Source organism: Pungitius pungitius, chromosome 18 (genome assembly GCF_949316345.1).
Source record: "Pungitius pungitius chromosome 18, fPunPun2.1, whole genome shotgun sequence".
In the NCBI taxonomy this organism is placed as follows: domain Eukaryota; kingdom Metazoa; phylum Chordata; class Actinopteri; order Perciformes; family Gasterosteidae; genus Pungitius; species Pungitius pungitius.
In genome coordinates, this window is record NC_084917.1 from 13,628,004 (window position 1) to 13,655,306 (window position 27,303).

General features: G+C 42.9%; 1 protein-coding gene across 4 annotated transcripts in view; it reads left to right on the forward strand.

Annotated features, from left to right (window-relative positions):
- Positions 1-1,102: 1,102 nt before the first annotated feature.
- The window catches only part of lpar1 (lysophosphatidic acid receptor 1), a 32,518-nt gene continuing 6,317 nt past the window's right edge, over positions 1,103-27,303 (forward strand). Inside the window, exons 1-3 of one of the 4 annotated variants that reach the window (XM_037485307.2) lie at positions 1,103-1,238; positions 1,368-1,432; positions 16,139-16,890. In XM_037485307.2, the coding sequence (XP_037341204.1) occupies positions 16,152-16,890 (739 nt within the window). In that variant the 5' untranslated portion in view covers positions 1,103-1,238; positions 1,368-1,432; positions 16,139-16,151. Of the gene's footprint in view, positions 1,433-10,703; positions 10,873-16,138; positions 16,891-27,303 lie in introns of those variants that run through there. The other 3 variants (XM_037485306.2, XM_037485308.2, XM_037485309.2) reach the window with 3 other exon arrangements.

Sequence of the window (27,303 nt, forward strand, 5' to 3'; positions counted from 1 at the left end):
GTCAGTGCCCAAGGACCAACACGGGATCACACAGGTGACTGCTGTTCCTGCCCCGCGTGAGACCACGTCAACGTTTACCTATTATATGTTAACTTGCATCAGTATCAGCACAAGTAACACCATGATATTTGATCATTTTGTGCTTGAGAAAAGAGCATCGTACTTTGAAGCGTATGGCTACTGACAAAGCAGCAGTAATAATTCATAGTTTACGATTTGTCTTGGACCACGACACTATTTAGAGGCCACTTATGACTTTTAAATGTCAACAATTGACATTCTGTGTTTGAGACCCATTAAGCCACATAAATATGCTGAGTCAGGCCTTTTTACTCATCTCATCCCAGCATCATGTCATGTCTTGAGGACACAGTAGCAAAATTGGTCCGAAATAACATTCAGCGTAACATATTCTACTAATTGAGACAAATGAGAAATGTTGTACTGTTGGACGTATGGTGGCTTCGACACTTCATTTCATTCCCCAGCCGCGGTGGTTGGTTTTTATGACCAACACCTCGCTAAGTGTTCACAGATGGTAGAGAAGTTGGCAGACGTTACTGTCCCTACCAAACGCCGTCTACCAACCGACACACTCCAAAGCTTTACTTGGACACCAGCACAGGCAGACGGGAGGAAAACACTTCTAAAATGTTCTGTGGAGGGTTAGTTGGTGAGGAATACAATATCTCCCAGAGTGCCGCAGTGTTGGTTGCTCTCTTTTTTTCCATTCCACCTCCCTCTCTCTCTCTCTCTCTCTCTCTCTCTCTCTCTCTCTCTCTCTCTCTCTCTTTCTCTCCCTTCCTGTCTCTCTCTTAACAAGTTACTAAAAAAAATATGTTTCCAATTAGGCATTGAGGGGGAAAAGAACAACTGTCCACTACAGATGCTAAAACCAATGTCTCCAGGAAAAAGGGCATACATGATGAGATGTCATTTATTTCCTACAAGATGAGTGGGAGGAAATGTGAACAATATGTTTGTTTCACCTGTCTTCTATGGGGGGGGGGGACTTAAAGTGAAGCTTTGAGAGAGAGAGGGGGGAGAGACAGAGAGAGAGAGAGAGAGAGAGGGGGAGAGAGAGAGAGAGAGACCCGTGCCAGCGCAGAGAGGCACGGAGACGCGACAGAGCGCATCAAGGCGACCTCGTCTCGCATCAACTCAATAAAACAAGTTGGAAAAACAGGGAAACGCGGGAGAAAAACTACATCCACCACAGCTGTAAGACATCGGAAGAGGTATTTTCTGCACGGACATAAAATGAAAGGGTTACCTGACTGCATTTGGGATTTGGAGTCTTGTATTGCACCACTGCGACTTTGACACAATAGTTGCGCAGTCTCACTAGGAGTTGTCTGTTTGGGGAGGAATTTCAGGCAACACGAAACCAAACTCCAGTCGGACCTCTAGGAACAGCGACAAGAAAGACACAGTAAGTATTTCACCGCATGATGCTGCTTGAACGAATCTTTAGAAATGAACAAACAACTTGTTTACCCCTTTTTCTCTGGCTCACTTAAAGCGCGTCTCCAAAGCGCGCGCACGGGTGTGTGGGCATCTGATCATAAGTTTACCTGCCACGTAGACGCGGCTAGAAAGCGATCGGGGAGATACAAGGCTTTGCTGGTATTAGCAGATACCCGAAAATGCGCCCTGCGCGCCGTTATCCTGGAGGGGAGACGCTGGGTTGTGCGCACGGCTGTAAGGAGCACTTGGTTGCACGGAGCTGGGCTCATGCAAACCATATCTGTGGGAGGTAGAGCGCGGATGAAAACAAACCAAAGCGGGTACCGGGTCTGGATTTTCCACGCAGTCAAGAGGATGCTATTGGAATTGAATAGATTTTGTTTTCTTCATCCCTCCATTTAAATAAAACATCATTGGTAAGAAAATAAAAGAAGTGTCAGCCTTTGTAGGTGGAGGTAATTGAACATGATGGTGAAGAGGCCAGCAGCAGACTGATCTGCCTTCATCTCTTGGGTGTTGGCATCTTCCGAGCGTGTACGCCTTGACGCTGACTGCTACCGACAGGAGTCGATACTCCAAGCTGTGCTGTGGCCCCTGGCCTCAGTACCACAGCAACATTTGCATTTATTTCATGACTTAAATTCTCAGTGAACTCTCTTAAAAGAGGGTAAAAGTGATTATGGGGTTTGATCCTGACGCAAAAACCAGATTGGATCTTCCAGATGTCCGACTCTCAGGCAGGCAGGCCAATGTAAATCTGACTGTGGTGGAGATGAAGAATGTATGCGGCTGTGTGCTTATTGTCCCCCATTGACACACCACAAAAATACGTATGAACAATATTGAACAATATTTCATTGATGATCATTTCTGCCATCTGTGGCCAGGTACTTCCTGTTGTTCTTGCAGGATGACACCAGATGTCTCTTGCAAATAGTGGATTTAGTCTTTCATTTGAATGGTAGCTAACTCAGTTTAGTGTTTATAAGAGTGTGCAATGGGTTCTGAGTGTGAAATTGCTGTAAAAACTCAGGATTTCTGTTCTTTCCGAGAGACTACTGACAGGTCTGGTCAGAATTATGACCCAGCCTGCGAGGCAGTCTGTTGGCCTTATGGCAATGCAGTTAGTGATCATTTGTCCTTTAGAGGATGAATTTGGTGGAACTGGAGGGAAAAGAACTCACCAAACGCATTCAGAGTTTAGTTAGAACACCTTTTACCTTGATTTAGATTTGAAATTTAAGCCAATTCCCCTACATTACAACATGCACCTAAGAAACAGTGTTTCCTAACCATCCCTTTTTTTATCTGACTGTTGAATGCAGAAAAAAGGAGTACGCCATTTGCTCCCTGCATGGTGTCCTTGCCCTTTGAAGTAACCCAATTAATGCTGAACCAAGACTCAAATGGTTTGCGTTAGTGTGCGTCTGTGAGTGTGTTTATTTGTGGAATCCCAAGAGATGGTGAGAAGACCTTTTTCCTCCCTCCCATCGCCACAAACCTCAGGGGGTCTTTGAAGGTAAAGAGGAGTGTGAGAAAAACCTACAGCGGTGTAGATTGATTAGCTTTGAAGATGTTTTTAATTATAAAACCCCCATTCTCTGAGTAACATCTCACAACAAGTCACATTGGAACACTTAATACTTTGCAATACTTTCCAGGTTGGAAAATGGGAACGTTTAAACATGGTTACTTTGACTTGAAGAGCCTCTGTGGAATCTCTGCTTTAAACGAGTCTGTGACACATCCAAAAGCTACAGTCAGGAGGTCAGATAAGGCAACTAGAGCAAAGGGTCTTCAGCATTTTCAGACAATTTGGCTTTTCCTCTTTAAACTTGACGTATACTAATTACTAGTTATCACACAATTGTTTAGCACTAGGGCTGCAGCACCCTGGCCTCCTGACCTTTTTGTTTATCGAACCGAGGCAAGTTGTGTTGCATTCAGATTTCAATCCAGTCATTCTTTCAAATTTGATGAAAAACGGAGAAGTTAAATCTTGTGGGATTTAAAGAGAATCTGGCGTCAAATGTTTTAAGACAAATGGGTTTGGACACATGACAAATAAGACTCCATTCTATAAACAACACAAGCTAAAAACATGACCGTTTTCACACATGTTCTATTAGTATGAACCTAAAACAATGCATATGAAAGGATACCAGATGGAGACAGCGGGAAAAGGTTTACAAAGAAAACCATTGGCAACAGCTTTCAGATAGCAAGAATAATGATAATCCAAGTTTCCCTTTCCCTATGAATGTTTTTGCATACAGAACAAACTGCAAGAGCTACTGGTTTGGTACCAGAAAGGTTAAGCTCCTGTCCTCCTCCTAGAGACCTCTCAGTGGTTAATCATATTGTGTCACCCCGGATATGAAGCAGCAGCCCTCAAAATATTCCGGCTGAATTGTGTTCAGGAGCTGGGTGGTTTCCTTAGTAACCAGGGAGGTAGCACCGGCTAATAGTCCCAGTCGATAGATTTGACAGGATTGCAAAAACACACTCATCTGAAAGTTGTTTCATGACTTGTGAGTTTCTGTAAAGCTTTTTTGTAAAAATGGATAAGCCGATGCTTCTGACATCTGACCTTCTCGGTCTAACTAAACAAAACTCCCCCCCCCCTGCAGAGACTTATCGTCTCCCCTGAAGATGACTGTTTTATGTTTCCCACTTGAGCTCTGACATCCGTCAAAAGAGGTCCATGAAACATCTGTGTAGGGATTATCGAAGGAATGACCCCCCCTCCCTATCCACGGCCCTGCATTCCAGCCATTCTTTCTGCCATCGTCCAGATTGTTTCCACATTCATGCAGGTAACAAGAGTTACAATGTTGTGAGCCATTGTGGCCGAAAGAAGATTTCGCTGAAGGTCAGGAAGTGCCAGGAAGTGATTTAAGAGAATGAGACAACAGCTGTAAGAATATTGGAGATGCAGCAAATAGTTTTAACCGTTTTCTGAGAGACAGCAGGATCCTCGTTGTGGCAGCGGCACGCAATGGAACATCTGTGGCGGCCGCCTGTAAATCTGTGGCAACTCCGTGACAGGCGTCACAACAACGAGCTGAGTGGGCGGAGCCAGATTTTCAGAGAATGGCCGAAAAGTCAGCTACCGGCAATCAGTGTTATGATGTTAGTTGAGACACCTGCAACAGAGATTCACCGACGAGCGGCATTACGCGCAAGCTCCACAAAGAGGATCCGGGCCATGTCGCATTTTCTTTTGCATCTTCTCAATGCAACAATTGCCCTCCAAACTATGAAGCACCCTTTTTGAGGGGAGCTTGGAAGCATGTTGCCAGTGTTACTTCTTCAGTTTCCCCCTTTCAGGCTGTGCGCGAGTCTGAGGTCAGACCACTACTTCTTCTTCTTCTTCTTCTGATCACAATTAAGTCAGCGATCACACTTAGCATGGTGCACCACAAACTTCTGGTCCTGATCATGCTTTTGAGTCGGCAGTGGCATGGGGTTTGTTGGGGAACCACAATGATCAGTCCATTAGCTGCATTTGAAAACAATAACAGACTGTAAAGCTAATATCCCACACCAGAAACTTGATATTGATTGATATTAGGCATTAGTATACAGCTCTATGGTGGTGGGGGGGCAAGAGGGGGTAGATTGGCCTCCAAGAGCTGTAGAGTTGCGTAGAAGTCAGACATTTGCTGCAGATGTAGATGTTTTCTTCAAACTCATCTGTTATTTCCTCTTCGTTTTAGCTAATGTAAAAACAAAACTATGATTTTCACAGGGAGCCTTTCTTGTCCAACTGTTGTCTTGGAAGCCACCACTTCCATAAAGTGGATGATACTAGAAGATTGCAGTCTATAAATGTGGTTATATGTTGGGAGCCCTGATGGTAAATGCTTATCATGTCCTCCGGGGTTTGTCTAGTTATTTGCCTACTTTTTTTAATAATCCGGAGAGAATTGATAAATGAGTCAAGTAGTAAGCAAAATACCTTGTAGGGGTGAGTGCTGAAAAAAAGTTGTGTTATCTTTGAGTGCCCTGCAGAAAGCTTATCCCACGGCCCTGCTGTAACATATTGTCACAATATTTTTTTATATTTCACCTCTGTGACAGAAAGCCTTTTTAAACCTGATCTCAGATTCCACCTCTAATAGCGACACTTGCTCATGGCTCCTTGGTGTCTGAAACCAAGGCACAGAGGCGCCTTTCAGTGTCTGTATGCAACACACCAGGCTTTCGTCTAACTCTGATGGAAACCTACACGCATCCTCATTAAACGCTCAGGGCAAAGGACGTAAACACTACGTGAAAGTCTTCTTACCATGATGCCGTTTTTTGTGTCCCATGTGAATCTATAAGTCAATTGTATAAGTCAGCCTTATTTGTGGAGGTTGAGGTATGTAACAAGTGGAAACTAAAATATTATCTCTGGGACTTCCAAACCTGAATCTAGCAGGTACCTGTTGGAAATGTATGGCCACTGATGGTTGACATTTGACACATTGTGCATTGTTCTGAGTCCCTAATGATGAGTAAGTTTGAGTTAGTTGAAAGCCAGGTGTCTCATACAGATGCTGTCGAGTACCTCGAGCTCAGTTTGAAGACCACGCCGTCCACAGCCTGAGCACGGGTTGTCGACGTCCTGGCAGTGACCAGGAGTGTATTTAACATGTCCCGATGGCTAAAGGGAAACTGAGATGAGCACTTATCAATATGTTGATAGAGACCCTTAGAGAGAAAAGTAGCCAGAAACATACCTACTTGCCCACAGGTTAGTAGTATTTTTCTACATTCTCATCGTACCTGTCAGGAACTATTCCCCCCCCACACACTGATGCTCACTGTACACACTTCTGCGCTGTCATCATAGTGGGAGCTGCCAGATACTCACCCATAGAGCTAAGCTTACAACACCGTGCTCACTGGGAAATGTAGGCGACTCGTATGGTATCTTGGCAGCTGGCATTGGTAACCTCTCAATTGTGACATTCTGAGAAGCAGATAAAAGACATAAATATTGCATAGTTGGACTTTGGTCAGAACATTTGAGGTGTTGATATTGGTCAGTTCTAATCAGCTGTTGGTCATACCAAGATCTGGTCGGACCACAACGTTTAAAATCTCAAGAGCACAAACCGGAATGACGCAATGTCACAGGCTCGCGCTGGCCGGCACCGGACCTCAGCGTGAAAAAGTCCTGTGACACTTCAGTGTTGAAACATGAATATCATTAATTAACCTCATTGCAACTCTTTACCCCCCCCCCGGGCCTCAAGTCTGTGCTGTGTGTGTGATGGCAATGAGGCGTAAGGTCTGGCAAAGGATGTGTTAAGTTAGTTAGAAATAACAGAAAGAGGAAGCAAAATCTGCAAGAATGAGGAAATTATTTTTCACATCAAGCTGTATGCATCTATGAAAGATATTTATTAAACAGACGTCTGCAGTAAACAACCCAAGCTCTGAGTCTACCTCGATGTAAAGTGCTGTTGTTCTACTTAAGAGACAGGTATGTTGTTTGGATTTACAGTAAAGCCATTACCAGAAGACATTGCTGTTTCTATATGCCTTGAGCAAAATTAAATTTTTTTCAAACTTGTATTATATGCAGAACTGGACTTAAGGATGAGCTGATTACATTTTGAGTAAGTTCAAAGTTTAAAGTTCAAGGTCACGATATGGCTCACAAAACACATTTTGGGCCAAAACTCAACAATTATGCTAATCACCGACAAATGTCAAATAGAACAAAATGAGGAACAGATGAGATTTTGCAGAGACGTGGCTGTAACTTCTAATAGACTGGTTTGCGAAGCTTTAAAAACCGCTTTCTTTTATGAAGCACTCTGCAACTATTGTTTTGAATGGATAATAAAGAGAAGCTTCAGCCTTGTCTTCAGTGACACATGTCAGGTGGCTGGCTCAGCTGATCAAGAACATTCCACTGCTTGGCCATAGAAACTCTTGTCTTTGTGTGTTTTGAAGAAACAATCCTGCTGCTGCTTTGTTCTATGTTTAAAACCTCAAGTCACTCAATTTGGGATTTAAGGCCCTTTACCTTAAAGCTGAGAGTAAGCCCTAAAACCTTGTAATCACTGGTTGATTCAAAATGAAGGATTATGTGACTTATGCCTCAATGGGCCGCACTGTGTTTCACAACTTCCCTGCCGTGTCATAGTTTTACAGTGTATTTGCACGGACTAATAATCATTCGATCGGTACCGAGAACCGAGTGATGAATTCGAAGAACGTGGTGATCCCTGCAGACCGCACTGACGCATATATCCCATTATCCATCTGAGCTACGGGTGATGTCATCCATGGAATCTGTCTCCAATACTGTGATTTCATAAGAGCAGGACTGAACACACCCAACAATAAACTACAGGGAAACTTGACACACATGGTCAAGCTGTTTGTCGCGAACCAGTTATTTCTTAATGTTTAGAGGAGTTTTGGTTATTGTAGATGCCTTAAAGTCTATGGTATCTTTCTGGGACAAGAGTTTGCTTGTTGGATCCAAGTGGAACTAGAGATCCTATTGTGTGTTTGTGTGTGAGGTGGTGCTCACACACAATGCATTTGTGTCATACAGCGTATCCTGCTCTAAACTGCATTTCTGAGGGATTTTCATGGATTAAGCCATTAGCTTTAAAAAACCTGCTTTACCAGAACATGTGGAATACATCTTAGCAGAAAGACCTGATAGAAAATAAGTTTATTAGATGGACATCTACAAGATGTAAGGGTGTGTCTTCTGCTGCCTTGCAGATAACAAACCTTGAGTGAGATTGTGGTTGTCACTAGGCTTTCACAAGTCATGTTCCCTGGAACAATTTATAGCCAAATAAAAAAAATACTTTATTGTTATCAAAAAAATAAACCTTGTTTAAGACAAACCAGACGCCACTGTGAAAGCCACACAAGTTTATACGGAGATATGTGTAATTTAACACGTTAAGTCCTTCTCCCTGGGGAATAAATCTTGTTATTTATTCAGAGTACACCTCAGAATTGTGTCACGACTGGAGAATGGACCTCAACCCAGATGCACGACTCTAGAGGCAAGGTTCAAAAGCAAAGTTTAAAAAAAGGCCAAAAATGAAAATAAAACTGAGAAGAAAAATTACGCTAGGCTAGAAAAAGAACCAACAGAAATTGAGCCTAAGAAAGTACAAAAAAAGACTTAGCAGTGGCAAAGGGCGATCGGCATGGGGCATGGTAACACATGAACTTGCACAGGAGGCGCAGACACTATACACACACACAGGGTAACGGCAGGTGGAAACAACAAAGGGGAAGACAATCAGACCAGAACACAGGGGGAAAGAGCAAGTTGCCTGAAATGAGAGGAAGTTTGACTATGAAAATAAAACAGGAAATCCTCAGACAACATAAAGTCAATTAAACTTAACTACTTCTTAACCCTTCTTGGACATGACACATTGAGCGCTTCTGTTGCCGTTGTGAGGAAATTGCACGCAACCTTTGGCAGTGTGACTACCATAGTATCGCCATTTGAAGTGCACAACTTTAGTCAAGTTCAAATGTCTTATTCTTAATTTATTTCCCTTTTCTTCAGGAATATTCTCAATGGATTCCTCTAATTCTAATCAAATCATGTTGAGTTGGGTGAAATGCAACTTATGCTGTGTCTGAAATGACACATCACACTCTATAGTGAGTTCAGTGCTCTATAGTGAGAATTATTATACCCACAATGCATGGTGAACAGCAGTTGACAACAATGGTGACTAACCAGGCACTACATGCCTCATCCCTCAAAAATAGACGGGACATTAGATCTGTATTATGAGCAGAAGATCCCAATATTTACTTTAGTACTTTAAGTCAGGTTACATTATTTGTACCCGTAGGTAGACTTACATCTCGACACACAGTACAATCTATAAAGACAACAAGTAAAATATGATAAAAGTACCCAAAGCTGCAAATCATGAATCACTAAATAAAGTCAATAGATAAGAAAATTAAGTAAAATAAATACACAAGCGTAACTACGTTATTCATTTGGAAAATGACACTTATTACATTGACAATTGGCTCGGTGATTCTCCACACTTCACAATAAAAGCCCTAGACAGACGGGATATGCTGCATCCCAGCTTTCCAGGAAAATATTCGATTCATTAGAGAATTCATTAGAGAATTCATTAGAAGCGACTCCAAAAAATAGCTTACAACAAAAATGCATGTCGGCATTGTACAAATGGCCCGACAGCCGGCATTGATCAGGCACGCAAGTGCAATGAAGCCTGAGTAGTGTTCATTTGGTGGATTGAATGAATGAATCTGATGCAGCACCCAGCATGTAGCATGTAGCACAAGACTCACACGTCTCACATGGAGACAGATGGAGGTTTGTATAGATAGTTTGTATAGATAGACCATATTTCGACAGAAATAGACAGAATATATAGACAGAAAGATAGACCATATTTCTACAGAAATATTCCTGGAAGAATACAAACAACAGCAGCTTGGGGTACCGATGGAGTACCCGGTTAATTGAACATGGACAATTGACTACAGGCGTTGTTGTCTTTACTAGCTGCTGCTGTTATCAGCCCCCCCATCTGAAGTCCCGGTTTATGGCCTTGGGGAGGGACGATGGAAACAAAATGGTGGACTTTCTTATGAATGCATACAACTTTTCCACAAATAAATAGAAGAGTATACCACAGTGTGAGGTGTTTTCTTTTAACTAAGAAACCAATTCCCCTCCTGTTTCCCATATACGCAGTGCACATGAATATTCACAGGATATTCGTTTTTAGGCCTAATAGCGTGGACAGGAAGAGATGATCTCACTCCTCTTCATCACATTTAAAGGCCGAAAACGGGTCTGTTTTTGCGTCGCTCGTGCTGAGATGGAAGTGCTCAGGCGGTGGAAGCGGGTCGACGGGCCGCAGTCACACATGGCTCAGCACAAGCTCTCAATCCAGCCCTTGACCTAAGGCCCACCGCCCCGCAGCAACTGTTTGAGCCTATGTGCGACTGTGAGGGTGTTTGTGGTTTGTGTGAACTCACCCATGATGTTAAACTGACTGTTGGGGAATGAAAGCCTGTGTGTGTGTGTGTGTGTGTGTGTGAGAGTGTTTTGGTGCATTCCGGGTAGTAGAAGTCCTGTTTCTCTGCTTTCTAGGGTGGGAATGTGGAAACAATGGAAGCATTGTGTGGGTAGTTGGCACGGGGGGGGGCAGGGGGCAGGGGGCGGGGGTGGGGGTTATTGGGGAGGTGAAGAGGAGTAGACAGGAGAGGAAAGCTGAGGAAAAGAGAGGTGACAGTGGATGAGTCGGAGGGAGGCAGGTTGGTGGAAAAGGGTCAAAGGGGGAGGAAAGGAAGAAGAAGGAGGAGTAAGTGAGCGACAAGGAGGAAGAGGAGGAGGAGCAGCTTGCAGAGAAGAACTGTCAAGAGGTGAGTGGGAGGTGCAAATGAAATGGTGACAGGAGAAAAATGAATGGAGTAAAGGAGGGAACTGCTTTTGGGAAGCAGAGCTGGGGAAGCAAGGAAAGATGGCCGTTGGAATGGAAGATGGAAGTGAGGGGGATGGAAGATGTAGGGACAGCTCTGTCAGTGTCATTCAAATAATACCAGACCTGATACAGTACAGATACACTATCTCTTCTTCTGGCTACTTATTGTACGCGTGGGATGAGAGGCTTGTAGTTTGAAATCTGCGTAATTTATCTACAATACAAACTCATTCTGTTTTACTGTCATGGTTATCCTCAGGTTTTGGCCATTAGACTAGACCTCCATCATTCAAAACTCATTCCCATTAAAGTCTGGTTTGAGAAACAGCTGAACTCTGGAGTTTGATTGATTTATATACCGTATACTATAAATATTTTTACATCATTATGTTCAAGATGTGAACACTGGAATCATTATTCAATATTGTAATCTATGCATATCTGTACTAGCTCTGACTTATTATGAAAATAAATAATTCATACAAAACCAGAAACCACACAGACCTCTGATGATTTTTTCATCATTTTTAAATATTTCTCTCTCTTAGGAATCCTAAGATTAATGGAGTCATACATGTAATCAATGGTTTATCCCATAAAACGTTATTACTCTGTGGACTGTATTAACAATAGCAATCATAAGGTTGGATGATGGTTGTTGAAAAATTGTAAAGACACAGACAGTTAATGGTAGATCACTAAAATTCAGATTAAGATAAACCTACATGCAGAGGATCATACTGACCAATGACAAAGAGGAGGGTTGCTCTCAATAGAAATCTTAATTGTAGACAAAACGTCATTGGCCGCCTGGCCTTCTCTATTGTCCCAACTGCACAGTTGCCTCTTAAAAGCAAGAGGTAATTGACAGTGTTTCAACTAAATAAAAATAAACATGGATGCAATGAAAGATACTTGATGAAAAGGCTTCTGATAGCAAGGGTTGGAGTGAAGGTCACAGGCCACTGATGGATTCCAGGTTGAGGTGCTGTGGAAAACTCAGTAGGTATTGAGTGCAGGATCAACAATGGATATGCAATGAATCCTTCACATTGCAGCAAGATGTAAGTCAGCTGCCTTCCGGGGGCCACGCAGGCACCTCATCGGAAACATGACATTGGTTGTCTGTGCCTTCCCAAAACAGGTTGGGGTTTAGGGAGAAATGGTGTGGCTTTAAATATCAGTTGTTGGTAGTAGTGAGGTAAAAAGAGTGTAGTTGGCAGCGGTGCTTGGTTTGTTCGTTCTGGGCTGCTGAATAAAAACAGCGTCTGGGTGTGTAAAGTGGCCCCCCTCAGTATGTAGGTAAAGTAAAAGATAATGGAAAAAACAGCGCTACCTTTGTTCACCACTAATATTATGATTCATTTCTGCCCATGAAACCCTTTAAATGCTAAAAACTATTCCTTCTATATATCTCGACTGTGATCTCTTGGTCATTTCATTTCAACAGACAATGTGGGGTTTAATGAGACAGTTTAGAAATATGATTGTAACATATCGATTTTGACAATTAAGTGTGAATGTGTAGATTAGACACGATATGAATCTACAGATGCTGCCCGGATGCCTTGAGTTATGACCTCAGCTTGAATGGATTGCAGGGTGGTCCTTTCATAGCCTGTTAGACACACACACACACACACACACACTTTCTCCCTCCACACAGCCAGACTTTATCACACATTACTAACAAGCATGAAGAGAGTGTGTCGACACACACTCGGGCACAGCAAGCTTTTTGTTCTCCGTCTTTAACACCCGATGTTCAGCACATCGTACACACACACACACACACTCTCTTTTATAGTGCACCCGTACATACACACCCAGGTGCAGAAAAACATAAATCCAAAATCCCCTCTTTCCATGTCATCGTTCTTGCTCAATATTTCCCTTTTTCAGGACCCACCTAGCGTCAGTTGCAAACAAACACACACACACACACACTCACGCAAGCACACCCACAAGCACACACACTCATGCACAATGACAGGATCTTTCTCTGTCGGCTCCGAGGGTCTGATAAAAGTGTTGGGAATGTGTACTGAGGGGCCGACACTTCCTCCACTATCTAGTACTGCGGCTTGCCTCAAGCGCCTAACCCCCAGTAGCTTCTCCCTCCAGACGCCTGATGGCCGTAAACCGATGACAAGCGGAATATATGGGCTTTCATCTGCGGTTATTATTGTCAAAGAGACTCCCTCGCCGCAGGGTCCATCCTGTCGCTCAGCGCCCCTTAGTGCTTGCCTTTCTCTGGATGATAAGTGGCAATTAAAAACCTCAGAATTACACGCACGTTTGATAATGTTTCTAAGGAGAGTCTCGAACTCGCCACAGACCCCAAAGGGAGACAAAGGGCCGCCGCAAACAGGATGCACGCTGCTTTCAGCGCTCCATCAAGTAATTTAGCAGTTAGTTTCCAGAGTGTTGACCCCGAGAGGCTTTCAAAACTCACTTTTTTCATATCTGACTCCTATTGAGAGATCCCCCGCCCTCATTCAATGGACAATTATGCTCATATCTATATGATATAGTTAATATGAAGCTTTGTTTACACTCGCTCTTGGCGTCATAGCAACAGCCTTTGCAGAAGGCGCGTGAGCGCCAAGCACAAACGGAGAGGTTTATACCTAAAGTCCCTGAAGTGCTTGAGGGTGTAGAAACAAGATGACCTGTGAGGAATAAAAGGACGAGCGTAATCAGCAAAAAGGGAAAAGAAAAAACCTATAAACTCATATCCTTTCCCACATTGTTACCTTTGTATGAGCTCCTAAATTATAGTCTTTTTTTCGACGGAGAACTTTACCCGGAAAGAGTCCTGAGCTCTGTTTAGGGACAGTATGGAGAGAAAAAGACCCCTAAAAAAGGAACACCCTCAACCCCAGAATACTCATACCAACCATGGATGGACCTTTGAATGAGACAAAAAGGGATCTGTGGATTTTGGCCGTACATTGCTGTCCTTCAATGTGCTGTTTGACCAAAATGAATGTTAACAACAAACAAAAAAGCACGGAACTATCCTTTGAATGCGCCTTAAACTTTTTGCATGGTCTAGAATACATTTTACACAAAAGAAACAGTAACATACAGTATGTCATGAACAACTGTGTGCATATTATAATAATTACTGGCCATTGTCTATTTCTACTCTTGCCTCTTCAGAAAGCAACAAGCATAAAAGAAACAGATACATCCCACCTGCCGGGAGCAGTACGGTATCGGGATGATTCAGTGAATGAAATAATATTTTACTGCCACTCCAAGCAAACATGGCAGGGTCCCTTATTGACCCTCCGCAGGAAATTGGACATATAAACAGAGCCCAGGAAAACATTTATTTAATTGATTAGGACTTCTTTTAAACTTTCTGGTGCACTGCCACGCCTAATACACGCTCGGCTAAGGGATAGGAAGGTGCTGCCAACAGTCTGAGGCCGTCTACTGTAAAGATGATGGACAGTATTGCTTTTGGCTTGGATAATGGTGAAAATAGATGGCCTATATTTTGAATTCATAGCACAGGGCTCCACTGAACAAAAGCACAGTTAGTGACTGACTTTAAGGTTATTTATAGCAGCAAATCTCACCCATAACATTATGCATGTCTTGTATCATTCCCCAGAAGTTTTAATTATTTTTCGTGTAAACTTTCAAGGGGTGAATTTGTGATTGTGAGTCAAAAGCATTGAAGAACTCCTCTATCTTTTGAACAGCTGATTTTCTTTTCCGTATCACTGCAGAGAGAAAAGGAGGATCTAGTCGGTTGATGATGAGAGCGTGTTTCCACGAAAACACAAGCCTTTGACAAGGAAACGTTATTACTTGCCCTTTCATTCCTCCTCTCTTCATTTGTCTTACACGCATTCACACACACACACACACACACACACACACACACACACACACACTCTCCCCTACTATTGCACTGGGGTCCTGTTTCCGGTCAAGGGTGCATGCGACAGACAAGCCAGCATCTGTGAAGGGCTGGAGCTTATTACATACACACAAACACACACACATCCTTGTGGAAATTGCATATGTGCGTGTGAGCCATCCCCGAGCTCTGCGTTGCAGTCAGTTTTCCTCAATTTCTCAATTTTAAATTTTCTCTGTTTTTTCAATTTCCTCTGATGCGGTTTTTCGCTCGTAAAAGTCCCCCAGATGGAAAAAGAACAGAGCAACTTAATGTCAAATAGAGGTTTATTCACACGGCAAACATAAACACACACAGCTGCACACACACAGCAGACGATCACACAGATGCACACACATCACACTTGCAACGGCAGACAATAGCAGTTCCTGAAGAGCTGCTGGTCCACTCCTAACGAAGGCTGTTTCGATGTAATAAAACGCTCATCGCGCCCAACACACAACGACTAATCATTGAGTATGAATCCAAGTAGGGGTGAAGAGGGGAGGGGGGTCTTTTTCCATGTGTCAGGAAGCGGCTTGAGTCCACATGTTTCCTAAAGCGCTGCTTTGTTTTGGGCGTTATGAATGAGGAACATTTTTGAACAGCTCGTTGTTGACAGGAGCATCGGAGATAAGGACACAATCTATTTAGTGCAGACAGATGTTGTTTTGGTGTCCTAAATCCATGTGGATATGTAGTTTGGAGGTTGTTAATGACCATATACTGCTATCTAAGCAATAAGGTACGAGAGGCTGTACTTTATTGTCCAATAATGCGCGTCAGGCCTAACAACATCCCTAATCTAACATTATTGAAGATAAAGTACTCCCTCAAGTACCTTATTACTTTTATAATACAGTTGCTGCCTTTCAGCACAAAATAGTATTAGCCACCAAATGTTGTGTATTGCCCGTACGTTCATGTTAACAGCATTGGGTCTCCTTGCAAGATGTCGCATTCACATCGTTCATGACGTCCACCTTAATGGTCCGGATGCGAAAGCTCGCATTGCCCGAAACTGATCATTTTATCGCTCAATAATGTACACCGTGACTCACTCTCAACCAATCAGAATGCTGGATTTCATCTACCCGTATTATAAAAATGGTTACAAATATATTTTACTATAAAATGGCTAGGTTGGGGAGCAGTGTTACAGATCAGTGCATGTGAAAAATGAATCCCGCTTTTCTAAAAAAAATCACCGGTGCCTCTACATACTGTACACACCAACAGATAAATACAATTGGTTTCTAATCTATCAAATCTTTGATCTCCCTTCCGACAGCACTACCGCCACCATGGACAATGAACAGTGCTACTACAATGAGACCATCGCCTTCTTCTACAACCGCAGCGGCAAGTACCTCGCCACCGACTGGGACACAGTCAGCAAGCTGGTGATGGGCTTGGGCATCACCGTGTGCATCTTTATCATGCTCGCCAACCTCCTGGTGATGATCGCCATCTACGTCAACAGGAGATTCCACTTCCCTATCTACTACCTGATGGCCAACCTGGCGGCTGCGGATTTCTTCGCCGGACTGGCCTACTTCTACCTGATGTTCAACACAGGGCCGAACACCCGGCGCCTGACCGTGTCAACGTGGCTGCTGCGCCAGGGCTTGATTGACACCAGCCTAACGGCGTCTGTGGCCAACCTGCTTGCCATCGCCATTGAGCGCCACATCACCGTGTTCCGCATGCAGCTGCACACGCGCATGAGCAACCGTCGCGTGGTGGTGGTGATCGTCATCATCTGGACCATGTCCATAGTCATGGGGGCCATCCCCAGCGTGGGCTGGAACTGCATCTGCAATCTCGAGCGCTGCTCCAACATGGCGCCGCTTTACAGCGACTCCTATCTGGTCTTCTGGGCGGTATTTAACCTTGTGACTTTTGTTGTCATGGTGACGCTCTATGCCCACATTTTTGTCTACGTGCGCCAGAGGACCATGCGGATGTCGCGGCACAGCTCTGGGCCACGACGCAACCGGGACACTATGATGTCTCTGCTGAAAACCGTGATGATCGTGTTGGGTAAGGAGGAGAAAACTCTGTCTGTCTGTCTATTAATCTATCTGGTTATCTACTCCATTTATGCTGTGTCAATCGCTATCTAGCACGCTACATCTAGTGTGTGCATCCAGTCCTAAGCCTGTGCTGCAGTGAGTGCAACATTTGAAGTCATCAGCTACATAGTAGCAGCAGTAGAACAATGGAGCTGTTGATGGCTTCCTTTGTGAGGCTGCATCATTCAGCACAAATCCAAGTTTCTGCCTTGCACCACTGTAAGCAGCATATACATCATCTCAGCCAAGCCCCGGCCCCTTACAAGGAACATGTGCCGTGTTTGTAAACTAGCAGTTTGACAAGAGCAGTCACATCTAATCTTGCTGAGGCAAAAGGTTCCAAGAGGTGAAACACTGCTGCCATAGCACTTTGAGATGGTTGGTAGTTAGATTCATTTTTACAAACAGTTTCTCTCCATTGAGTTTCACCGGAGATGGAAGAGGTGCACTCTTCTGCAAATTTTTTTGAAAAACATGTGCAGATAGATTGAGAGTTCGATGACAAAGTTGGTGTCAGATTGTCTTCATGACATTCCCATACACACCTTTAAATTTCCTGGTTTTACCCCAGACTACACAACAGTGCACCGAACATCTCCAACAAGTAAAGTATAGTTAAACTGTTGGTGTTTCTTTCTAGTCATCTAGTCAAAATACTACCATCAGCCAAGCCCTGTTGTTGACATAGTTAATTCTAATTTAAGCTTAGATTAATAATGAGTTTTGTTTTGTGTTGCTTTAGTTACAGCTTGTTTTTAATGATCACGGTGGCATGTGGTTCTATTCTGGTCCTAGTTATGGAAAGAAAATTATAGATTCTTAACTGATTCTGTCTGACTGTGAGTGGAGAGCAAGGTCGTCCTCCAATCAGACAATTGGCGGTTCAATCCCAGGCCCTACTAACAGCTGTGTTGTGGTGTCCTTGGGCAAGACATATTGTGGAAAACTAGGGGACGTGGAGGAAAGATTTCAGAATATATCAGGTAGACAGAGACACAAGTCCGGTAACAAAAATCATCATTTTAATAAACGTAGGGAAAAGGGGCTAGGGTTGAAAAATATCAATTCCTCCTCGTCGGGTCTAAGGTCCTCGGTGACTTGTCTTATTGAAGAGCAGAGGAGAGGCGTGATGGGACAGTATTACCTCCCGGATGTTGGACTTGCTGAATATATTCCCTCAAACTGCCATTCAGTCACCCTTCCCCCTCTCCTGCTTCTCAGTCTTCTATAGTCGTGTCGTTCCCTGATTTGGTTGATGGGCTGCAGGTGTGCCCAATGCCAGGTGCCAACTGGTTGTAGCCCCTGCACTGGGTAATAAACCCCCTCTATTACCTCTCCCAACCTCATCCACATTCTGGGCAGTCTTGGTTTGGCCCCTCCTCCTGGTTTTCCACAATATAAATACAAGCATAATAAGATGAATGAGACAAATCATGTATTTTTTTAAACTTTCAAGAATGTAAACACGTTGCAGTAGAAACCTAAAATACAAGTATTAACTTGAAGATGAGCATAAACTGTCCCTTTTTGCTATCAGACTTCGGCTTAAACACAAACTAGAAAAACGGATTCTCATCGGCCTGCAAGGTTTTGTATCATTTATGTTATTATCAGAGCCATATCAGCAAATTGAGAAATATTCATAGCCATTCTACAGTTATCAGCCATCTACATTAATTCCATCAATCGACTCAAGTATAGTAATGTAAGGGTGCGCTTCATAGTCAGGCTGCAGCACAACTCCCAAAGGTAGAGTTAGTTGGAAGGTTTGAAGAAGAAAATTATACTAAGAGGACAGCAGAGGGTTTTGATCTTGTTGAGTGTTTGGCTCTCAGTGAGGGAGAAACAAAAAGTTTGGCAGATGCAGAGCGGATTGCGCGGGTTGGGATGTAGGGTTTGACCATGTCCTTGACTGGACCCGATCTATTCACAGTATGGTATGTGAGCACCAATGTTTTGAACTGGATGCGGGCAGCCACTAGTAGCCAGTGAAGAGAGCGGAGGAGTGGAGTAGTGTGGGAGAATTTAGGAAGGTTAAAGACTAGTGGAGCTGCTGCATTCTGGATGAGCTGCAAAGGTCGAATGGTGGTGACAGGGAGACCTGTCAGGAGAGAGTTACAATAGTCAAGGCGAGAGATGACAAGAGCCTGAATAAGTACCTGAGCAGCCTTCTGAGTGAGAAGGGGACGTATTCTCCTGATGTTGTAGAGCGTGTACCTACAGGATCGTGTTATCGCAGTAATGTTCGGAGTCAGGGAGAGTTGGCTGTCCAGTGTCACAGCCTGCATTAACACGGAGTTGCCAAAATGAACCATCAAGTTCTGGGTAGGAGAGTTTTTCCCCGGAAAGAAAAGTAGTTCCATCTTGTCAGGGTTAATTTTCAGATGGTGAGGGGACATCCAATGAGATAAGTCAGTCAGACAGGTAGAGATCTGTGTCGCCAACTGAGTGTCCGAGTGAGGGAAGGAGAGAATTAGAAAAACTATGCGAGCAAATGACAGAGCGAGTTGGTGTAGAGGGACATGAGTAGGGGACCCAGGACAGAACCCTGAGGAACTACAGTAGTAAGGGGACAAGGTTCCGACACAGATCCTCTCCAAATTATTCAGTCGGTGCGGCCGTCAAGGTAGGATGAGAGAAGGGAGAGAGCAGAGCCTGTGACACCAAGTTCCTGAAGGGAGGAAATAGGGATCTGGTGCTTTACTGTGTCAAATGCAGCAGAAAGGTCCAGAAGGATGAGGACAGATAAGAGAGAGGCAGCTCTAGCAATGTGAAGTTGCTCTGACAAAACAAGGAGAGCAGTCTCTGTTGAGTGTCCCGCCTTGAAGCCTGACTGGGGGGGGGGGGGGGGGCAAGGAGGTTGTTGCTGTGGAGATAGGAGGAGAGTTGGTTAAGGATAGCAAGTTCAATAGTTTTGGACAAAAAGGGAATAAGAGATACCGGTATGTAGTTGTTTTCTTCAGAAGGGTGGAGGGTGGGTTAACTCTTGCCTCCTTCAGAGAATTGGGAAAATAGCCATATAACAAAGCATTGCTAATCAGACAGGTGAGGAAAGGAAGAAGGTCAGGAGCGATAGATATGTAGAATATGTGATGGAATGGGGTCAAGAGGGCAGGTGGTCAGACGGGCAGAGGTTACAAGGGTAAGAATTTGGTTAGGAGACAGGGGGTGAAAGAGGGAAGCGACGGCAATAGAGGTGAAGATAGGGACACAATTAGTAGGAGGTGGGTTGGAGAAAGAGAAGCGTATGTCAGCTATTTTTTTGGTAAAATAGTTGACAATAAGTTAACAAGATAATATGTCTCCCAGAAGAGGGGGGAGGAGGACTGAGCGGTTCGAGGAGGTTGGAGAAAATAGAAAAGAGTTTTTTTGAGTTTTGGAGAGAAATATGGACTCAATTCTGGATTGGTGGAAAGAGCTTTTGGCAGCAGAGATAGAGGCAGAATAAGAGAAGAGACTGAAACACATGCAGGTCATCAGGTTGTTTATATTAACGCCATTTCCTTTCCGATGCTCGCATATTGCACTCTCACGGCATGCACTGGCAGCAGTCAGAGGGGATTGGCCGGCCCGTCATGTTGTAAGAGGACAGAGAGTCGAGAGAGGAGGACAGAGTTGAGAAGAGAGTCTCTGTGGCAGCGTTCAGATGTAAGAGGGAGAAAGAGTCAGTTGAGGGGAGAGCTGATAGAACAGAGGAGGCCAGAGAGGAGTGAGAGAGGGAGCGAATGTTGCGACGAACAGGTACAGAGAGTAGAAGAGAGTAGGAGATGAAGATATCAGCGACGTGAAGCAGAGTTTCAGTGAGGTTAATGGTAGAGCAGTTTCTACTGAAGATGTAGTCAAGGTGATTCCCAGCTTTGTGAGTAGGAGGAGAGGGACTGAGTGACATTTTAGGGGAAGTTGGACAGGAGGATGTCCAGTCCTTTCAAGAAACCTCGGACGGTAACGAATAACCGCATTTACCGGGTGAGTAAAAAAAAACATCTAATTGAAGAAGCTTTCTGCGAGATAATGACAATAAGAGTTTCTTGCCGACAAATATTGCAATTGCAACCAACCAGAGAGTCTGTAAGGCCTTGCGTCTTTGCGACCATAAAGAGACTGACAGCAGAATCTTTCTGCAAGGCCTCTGATACCGATGTACATGTGTTTTTGAGACTCTCAAGGACTTAGAAGAACTGTGGATTCAATTTGGTCAAAATTAAGTCTATCAAGTGGTTACCTGTTTATGACATGGTAGAACATATAGGCTAGGTCACTAAGTGGCGGACCGCAGTTCGGAAACAGACCTAAAAGCCATCTCAATCTTGGCGCTTTCTCCCACTGAGCAAAACAGTAGGGGGGTAGAATATATACATTCTATAAAACCGTTCAATTGTTAAACTGTGATTTGGTGTATTATTCATAATTTCGTGTCCAAATGGAAAACAGAAGGCAAGGGGAAATACAAACTTTTCTTCCAATTATTTTAAAAAGCAGCCCATTTTTTATTTAGTTATTGAGAGAACATTATTTATATTTGCAGTCATACATATATGTTCAGTTCTTTGTTACAATGAATAAATATTGTCAAAGAGTATTTAATTAATTTGATCTCTATTTAATCACAGCAAAGAGTGAAATTATGATATTCCAGACCTTTGCTTCTAGAATTTTTTTCTAACTGGACCTCTGGACAAGAACAGCAGAAGTCCTATGATGGTGCACACATCTTGGCATCAATTGGATTCATCATACTCAGAAACGCATATTTTGATACCAAGATCACCAAAATTGGATAAACCATTCACAATCCAAGCATTGCTGGTGGTCATCTTGGAAAATGGCAGCCATTTGGTTTTTCCATCGTGGATACTGGTCTTTTTTTATTGTTTTACTAATCTGCTGGGCTATACTCCGTAATTGTAGTTCATCGTACTGTGTGTGAGTTGGGAACACATAGATGCAGTGACAGATGCTCTCCTGTGAGTGAATTACTCCTATTTTATTTCCAAGCTAAGCTGTGCTTGCAGTTTTATGTCTATTCAGTCAAGGAACGTTTCCAACTGTCCAGACTTCTTCTGCGGTGGATAACGAACAGTCACTGCTGTTTGTTGTTTTTACAATATAGAACAGTAGGACACTAACTCAATCGTTGTTAAAGTAAGTTAGAGAATGAATTGTGGGAAAAATAACTTCTTATTGCCTGGAAGCCAGGATGTGTTGCTCCCAGACAAAACAAACCAAAGGATTCTGTGTGATTTGTCTCATAAGTGCTGTGTTATCTCATCCTCCTGTCTGTGTTGTCTTTACTCTGGATTTAATTCAAAGCAGTGAACAGCAGCAGTCTACAGTTTGTTTAAAATGGAAGGATATACACCTGGTGCTGCATGGAGATGCTTTGTTAGTTTTCTGCGTGTTTAACCTGCTTAACAGCCTCTGTGTCTCATCATCAGCAGACATGTTCATTCCTTATAATAGCTAAAAGGTGACAGGCTACATAAAGTAAATGACTGTAATATCAATTTGAGTGGAATTATTTTTATCGGGCAGAAGTTGATTTCTTGAAAATTAGCCTAAATACGTTACACCCTTTCCCTAGAAATTGAGGTTATTATATGAATTTGACAGTTGAGGCTGTAATCTAGAGGTGAATCTGGAATCATCAGGATGCAACATACAAATCACCTACTCTAAGCAAAACAACTATGCTGGTATTTAGCTGCCCTAAAAGGTTACAGTCTACTGCTGCGATCGAGGGATACGTTCAAGCCTCTTTTGTAACCCAAGTGGGCTTGATCGTAGTGTACTATGGAACGGATCTTGAACCTGACTTGTCACAAACAGTCGGTCAGGATGCTTGGCATCACAATCTAATGTAGCTCTTTTCGATCAATGAAGCTCGGCTACAGTTACAAATAAGAGGAGTAAACAACAAAACCACTTAGTTAATGTAAACTAAGTACTGAAATCACGTTATTTTCTCCTATAATCTCCTGGGGGAAAGTTTGTATGTCCAAGACCAACCCCAAGCCATTTTGTCTAACTTCCCAAAGATGACGTGTTGACAGTTTTTAGGCTTAGGCTACTCTGCAAAGAAGTGAAATTGAAGTGGTCGTCTGTCTCTGCTATTAACAGTTTGATATCAGTTCAATAAATCTTGTTTCAATCCTTTATTGTTTCAAATTCCCAGAAAAAAAAACATTTTACCATTGCCAAACTGTAACTGGGAAAGTAAGTCTTCAGAGCCAGGGTGTGATGTGTTTTGTGTTGAGTCTGAAATCCACTGCTGTTTCTGAGTGAGGTCATTGTTGACCACAAAGGAGAGTGAAATAGCAGTTTTTCTTTTATCTAGAATGGTGGTAGTTTCTTGTTTACATGGTATTAACAGAACAATCTCTTCTTCAAATCTCTACAGATTTGCCTCCCGTTTCATTTGAACAAAAAACCCCAATCCCTCTTTGTTTTTGTCTTACACTTTGTAAGTGTGTGAGTGAATCATACAAAGGTAACTAGGTTTCCAGTGGGATTGAAGTTGCCTGTGAGTCCTTGCTGCTTGACGAGGAAGTAAACCCATCAGCAATTCTCCATCTCTCCCAGCTGCTACATGGTGGTCAGTGCTCCCCCATCGCCTGCTGTCCTGTGTCCACTTTCGGAATGCTGCAAAACTGGCCATGGGTGATTTCTTTTTCTGGAGGGACAGGACGAGATGGAAAGTTGGTCACACGCACTTGCGCGCATTTATAAGCGGAGTACTCAGTGTACTCCAAGACTCTCACACTCATAAGAACCCCTCAGGCTCGATCAAGAACAGTGTGACCCAAGATTGGCTCCATTCACATAAAGTTGGATGTACTCACGTAGTCGTGATGGGAAAACTATGTTAGCATCTGGCCAGTTAAGACAATAAACATAGGGAGACACACACTAACAGAAATAGAAAGTAAACACACATGTACAAACACAAAGTCCTATGTTGATAACTTAACTTTTCCAGCACTAGTGTGCTATTGAAAAAAGGATTTTACAAACTGGAACATATAAAAATGCTAATGCAGGGGACACAATGCACATATCTCTCAAGTAAGTGCAGGCGGTGAGAGTGCTGCAAAAATAAACGATAACCATATTTATACGTACCAAATATTAGAAAACTTAGGAAAACACACGAAACACAATGATTTAGTTCAGTGAGTAACACTGACTGCAGTGAAAGCCCTGCCAGCAAAAGTTTAAGGTGCATTCCAAAGACAACTTCCCAGGCTACATTTAAAGGAGTACATTTACATATACTAGGGCTTTTAATAGATACAAAATAATTCATTAATCACAATTACATTTTTCAATGTAATGATGTGGTCACATTCAGCCCCTGGCACTTCTCTGCTTTAAAACAAGAAGTTTGAATGACACCAACAGAGATGGTCTCCATCACTCATCAATGAGTCGCCTGCATTGTCAAATGAACCATCACCCTTGTTCGCTGTATGTCAGGTGCTGGCTCATGCAGGGCTGTCTGTGAATGATTCGATTATGTTAAGGCCCATGGTGCACTATGCGCACGCGGTGTCAGACAGCGCGGAGCGCCAAGACATACCATCGTCCCGACACATGCCCGCGGATGCCATAACGCTGACTGAAACCCACAATGTATAACCAATCAATGTTACAGAGCATACTGACTTCTCGATTTCACTCATACACATTGCATTCTCTTCATGGCTGCCCAGCTGTGACTGGCTCGCAATGTCACCGGTTTTCTGTGGGTTTATGTGATCTTTTTTAGTCGCTCACAAGGGCAGCATCTGTCTGCAGGAATCCTGTTTCTGCAGAGTTCATCTCTGGCGAGCTCGCTTAGACATCCAGAGCTTAGAGTATCCTCAAACGCCTCCAACACTTTAAGTGGATTTGTAGACCTGCAGTTAGAGAATAAAAGAGCTCATGTATAGGTAAGTGTTAGACGTACCAAGTTTAATAATAATATGTGACACCATAAACCAATACAAGTTATGTAATGGGATATGTTTTGGGGAGGTTTGGAGTTGATTTGAACTTCTGGATTCACAGACTGAAAGTACAATTTAATAAAAGCAGGTCATAGTTACAATTTTAGATGATTCACATGCTAAAAGGTGCCACTTTAGATGCTATTTTAGAAAATTTGACTCAGAAAAAAGAAAACAGAACAGTCCCACATTGTTTCCTTTTTACCGCCGCTGTTTCTCTTCTTTTATTCTTAAACCGTTAAAAGAGAAAAGAGATTTAACTAAGTGAGTCCCTGCTGCTGACCAACCACTCTGCAGGCAGATATCTCTCAGCCGAGCAGAAAAGCGACCTCCCTTTACTTCCAGTCAAAAGAGCGAGCACCGGACTCAATCTCTAGCATCACCACAAGCCTCTTCATCCATAATTATAAACACTTAGCTGCTGAATGGGAACATCTATCGGATACCACCGCATGTGTGTGTGTCTCTGTGTGTGTGGTGTGGAAGTTGGCGATGTGGGAAAGAGGAAAAATACATCCCTTCCCGGACAAACGTGAAGCCCTTGGGCCATTTTAGGGGGATGCAATCATGCAGATGATGGTCCATGAGGAAATATGATAGAGGGATGAACAGTAATTGAGACGGGCATGAATGGGAGGAGAGAAAGGAGACATAAGTTAATGAAAGGAGAGAGGAAACCACTAAAAGAAAGAGAGGTAAATGAGAAGAAAGGCAGTGTGACACACAGGAGAATGATAGAAGTAATGCAATATTGAGTGTTTATGCCCATTTAAGGGCCTGAGAGAATGAACCATTAGTGGAAACGTAAGACGACATGAAGACATGTGAGGAACACTTTGGTGTAAACTTCGGAAAGCAGAATTTGAAGCTAAATGAATCAGCATTATGTAGAGGAGCTCACAGGTTTGAGGTACTTGTTCAAGGATCCTTCACAAGGATTTTCCAACATACATATTGACATTACTGTCAATAAGGAGCATTTTAATTTGAAAAGATTTAACTTCATTTGAAGTACATTTTAGAAATACTGGGTCTTGTTTTGATCAATTTAAAACTAATGGCAACAGTAAATCAAAAACATGTAATTTTTGTACCAAACATGCAAAAGCACAACCATGATCCTTTAGGCCATTTGACTTTGTATTTATGGAATTATGCAGCGCACTACACGGCACTACAATCGGCTAAATGAACTAAGCCATAAACCTCTCAATGAGGGATTTGTTCCCGCAAGAAATACAACACGTCGGCCAGTGGAGCCAAGCTTCCCGTAACAAACACACAGTCGTATGAGGAAAGGATTCAGGTCTCTTAATCTGCAGGAGGAGGTGGTGTGCAGGGCCAGAAAAACAACAAACAATATTATTTGAATTCACTTTGCCTTCCAATCACTGAGTGCTTTGTGTCCAAACGTTTCCCGGCCACGTAGATGCTCTGTCCTAGAGTCATGTGTAGTTATGTAAGTGGGACTTACTGCGTGTGTGTGTCTCCACATAAGAGTGTGCGTGTGTTCATGGAATTATTTGCTCTTGTCTGATCTTCAATATATATATTATTTTTGTTCCCTTTGTTCTCCAATTCCTGAAGGTAAAAAAGAAAAGAAAACGCATGACAGCTAGGAATGATGATAAAAGTATGGCTGAAGATGATCCTTCGGATGTCACATATGGCCTCAGGCAGGGAACAATACAGACATGTTTATATTTCCTTTTTTGCTCTTCTCATAATAAAGGCAATCAACACAATGAAACGTAAGTTAAAAATGGAAGAAATGCACATAAAACAACAACCCATACATATCATATGACATTTGGAGCATTATATGAATTGGAGAAATTATACTGATTGGAATATAAAGGAGATACCATTGATCCAAGTTAAAGACTAAAACATTGGCATGATATTAGTTGAGTTGGACTTTGTTTGGCCACCATAGTGCAGTTTCATTTTTCACGTTTTTTTTTCATTCCAATTCTTGTGTATGCAGGTGGGATAAGAGGTACCCTTATAGGGTTTAGGGGGCATTACCTGTGCTAACGATCAACGTGTGTCCAATGTGGGATCTAGTGGGATCGGTTCAAAACACCTGGAAAAGATCCGATATAGTCTTTGTTGGCTCCTCAAGTTGACTTATTTTGTGTCCAATTCAAAGAAAGTAACCTAGATATTCAGAGCCGTGTTTATTTACTCTCCTCAACTGACTTTCCATTACTCTGGTCTCTTTTCCCTTCTGTGGTATTTTCTAGTACTGGCGGCCGGGGCAAACTGATTCCCTTGGACCAAAATATTTGTTTGTTCCTACCGTTTACAAAAACTACTCTCAGCAGGGGTAACCCTGCTTTATGTGGTAAACCGTGCACGCTTTGTGCTTGGGAAAAAGTAAAAAGGAGAGGGGA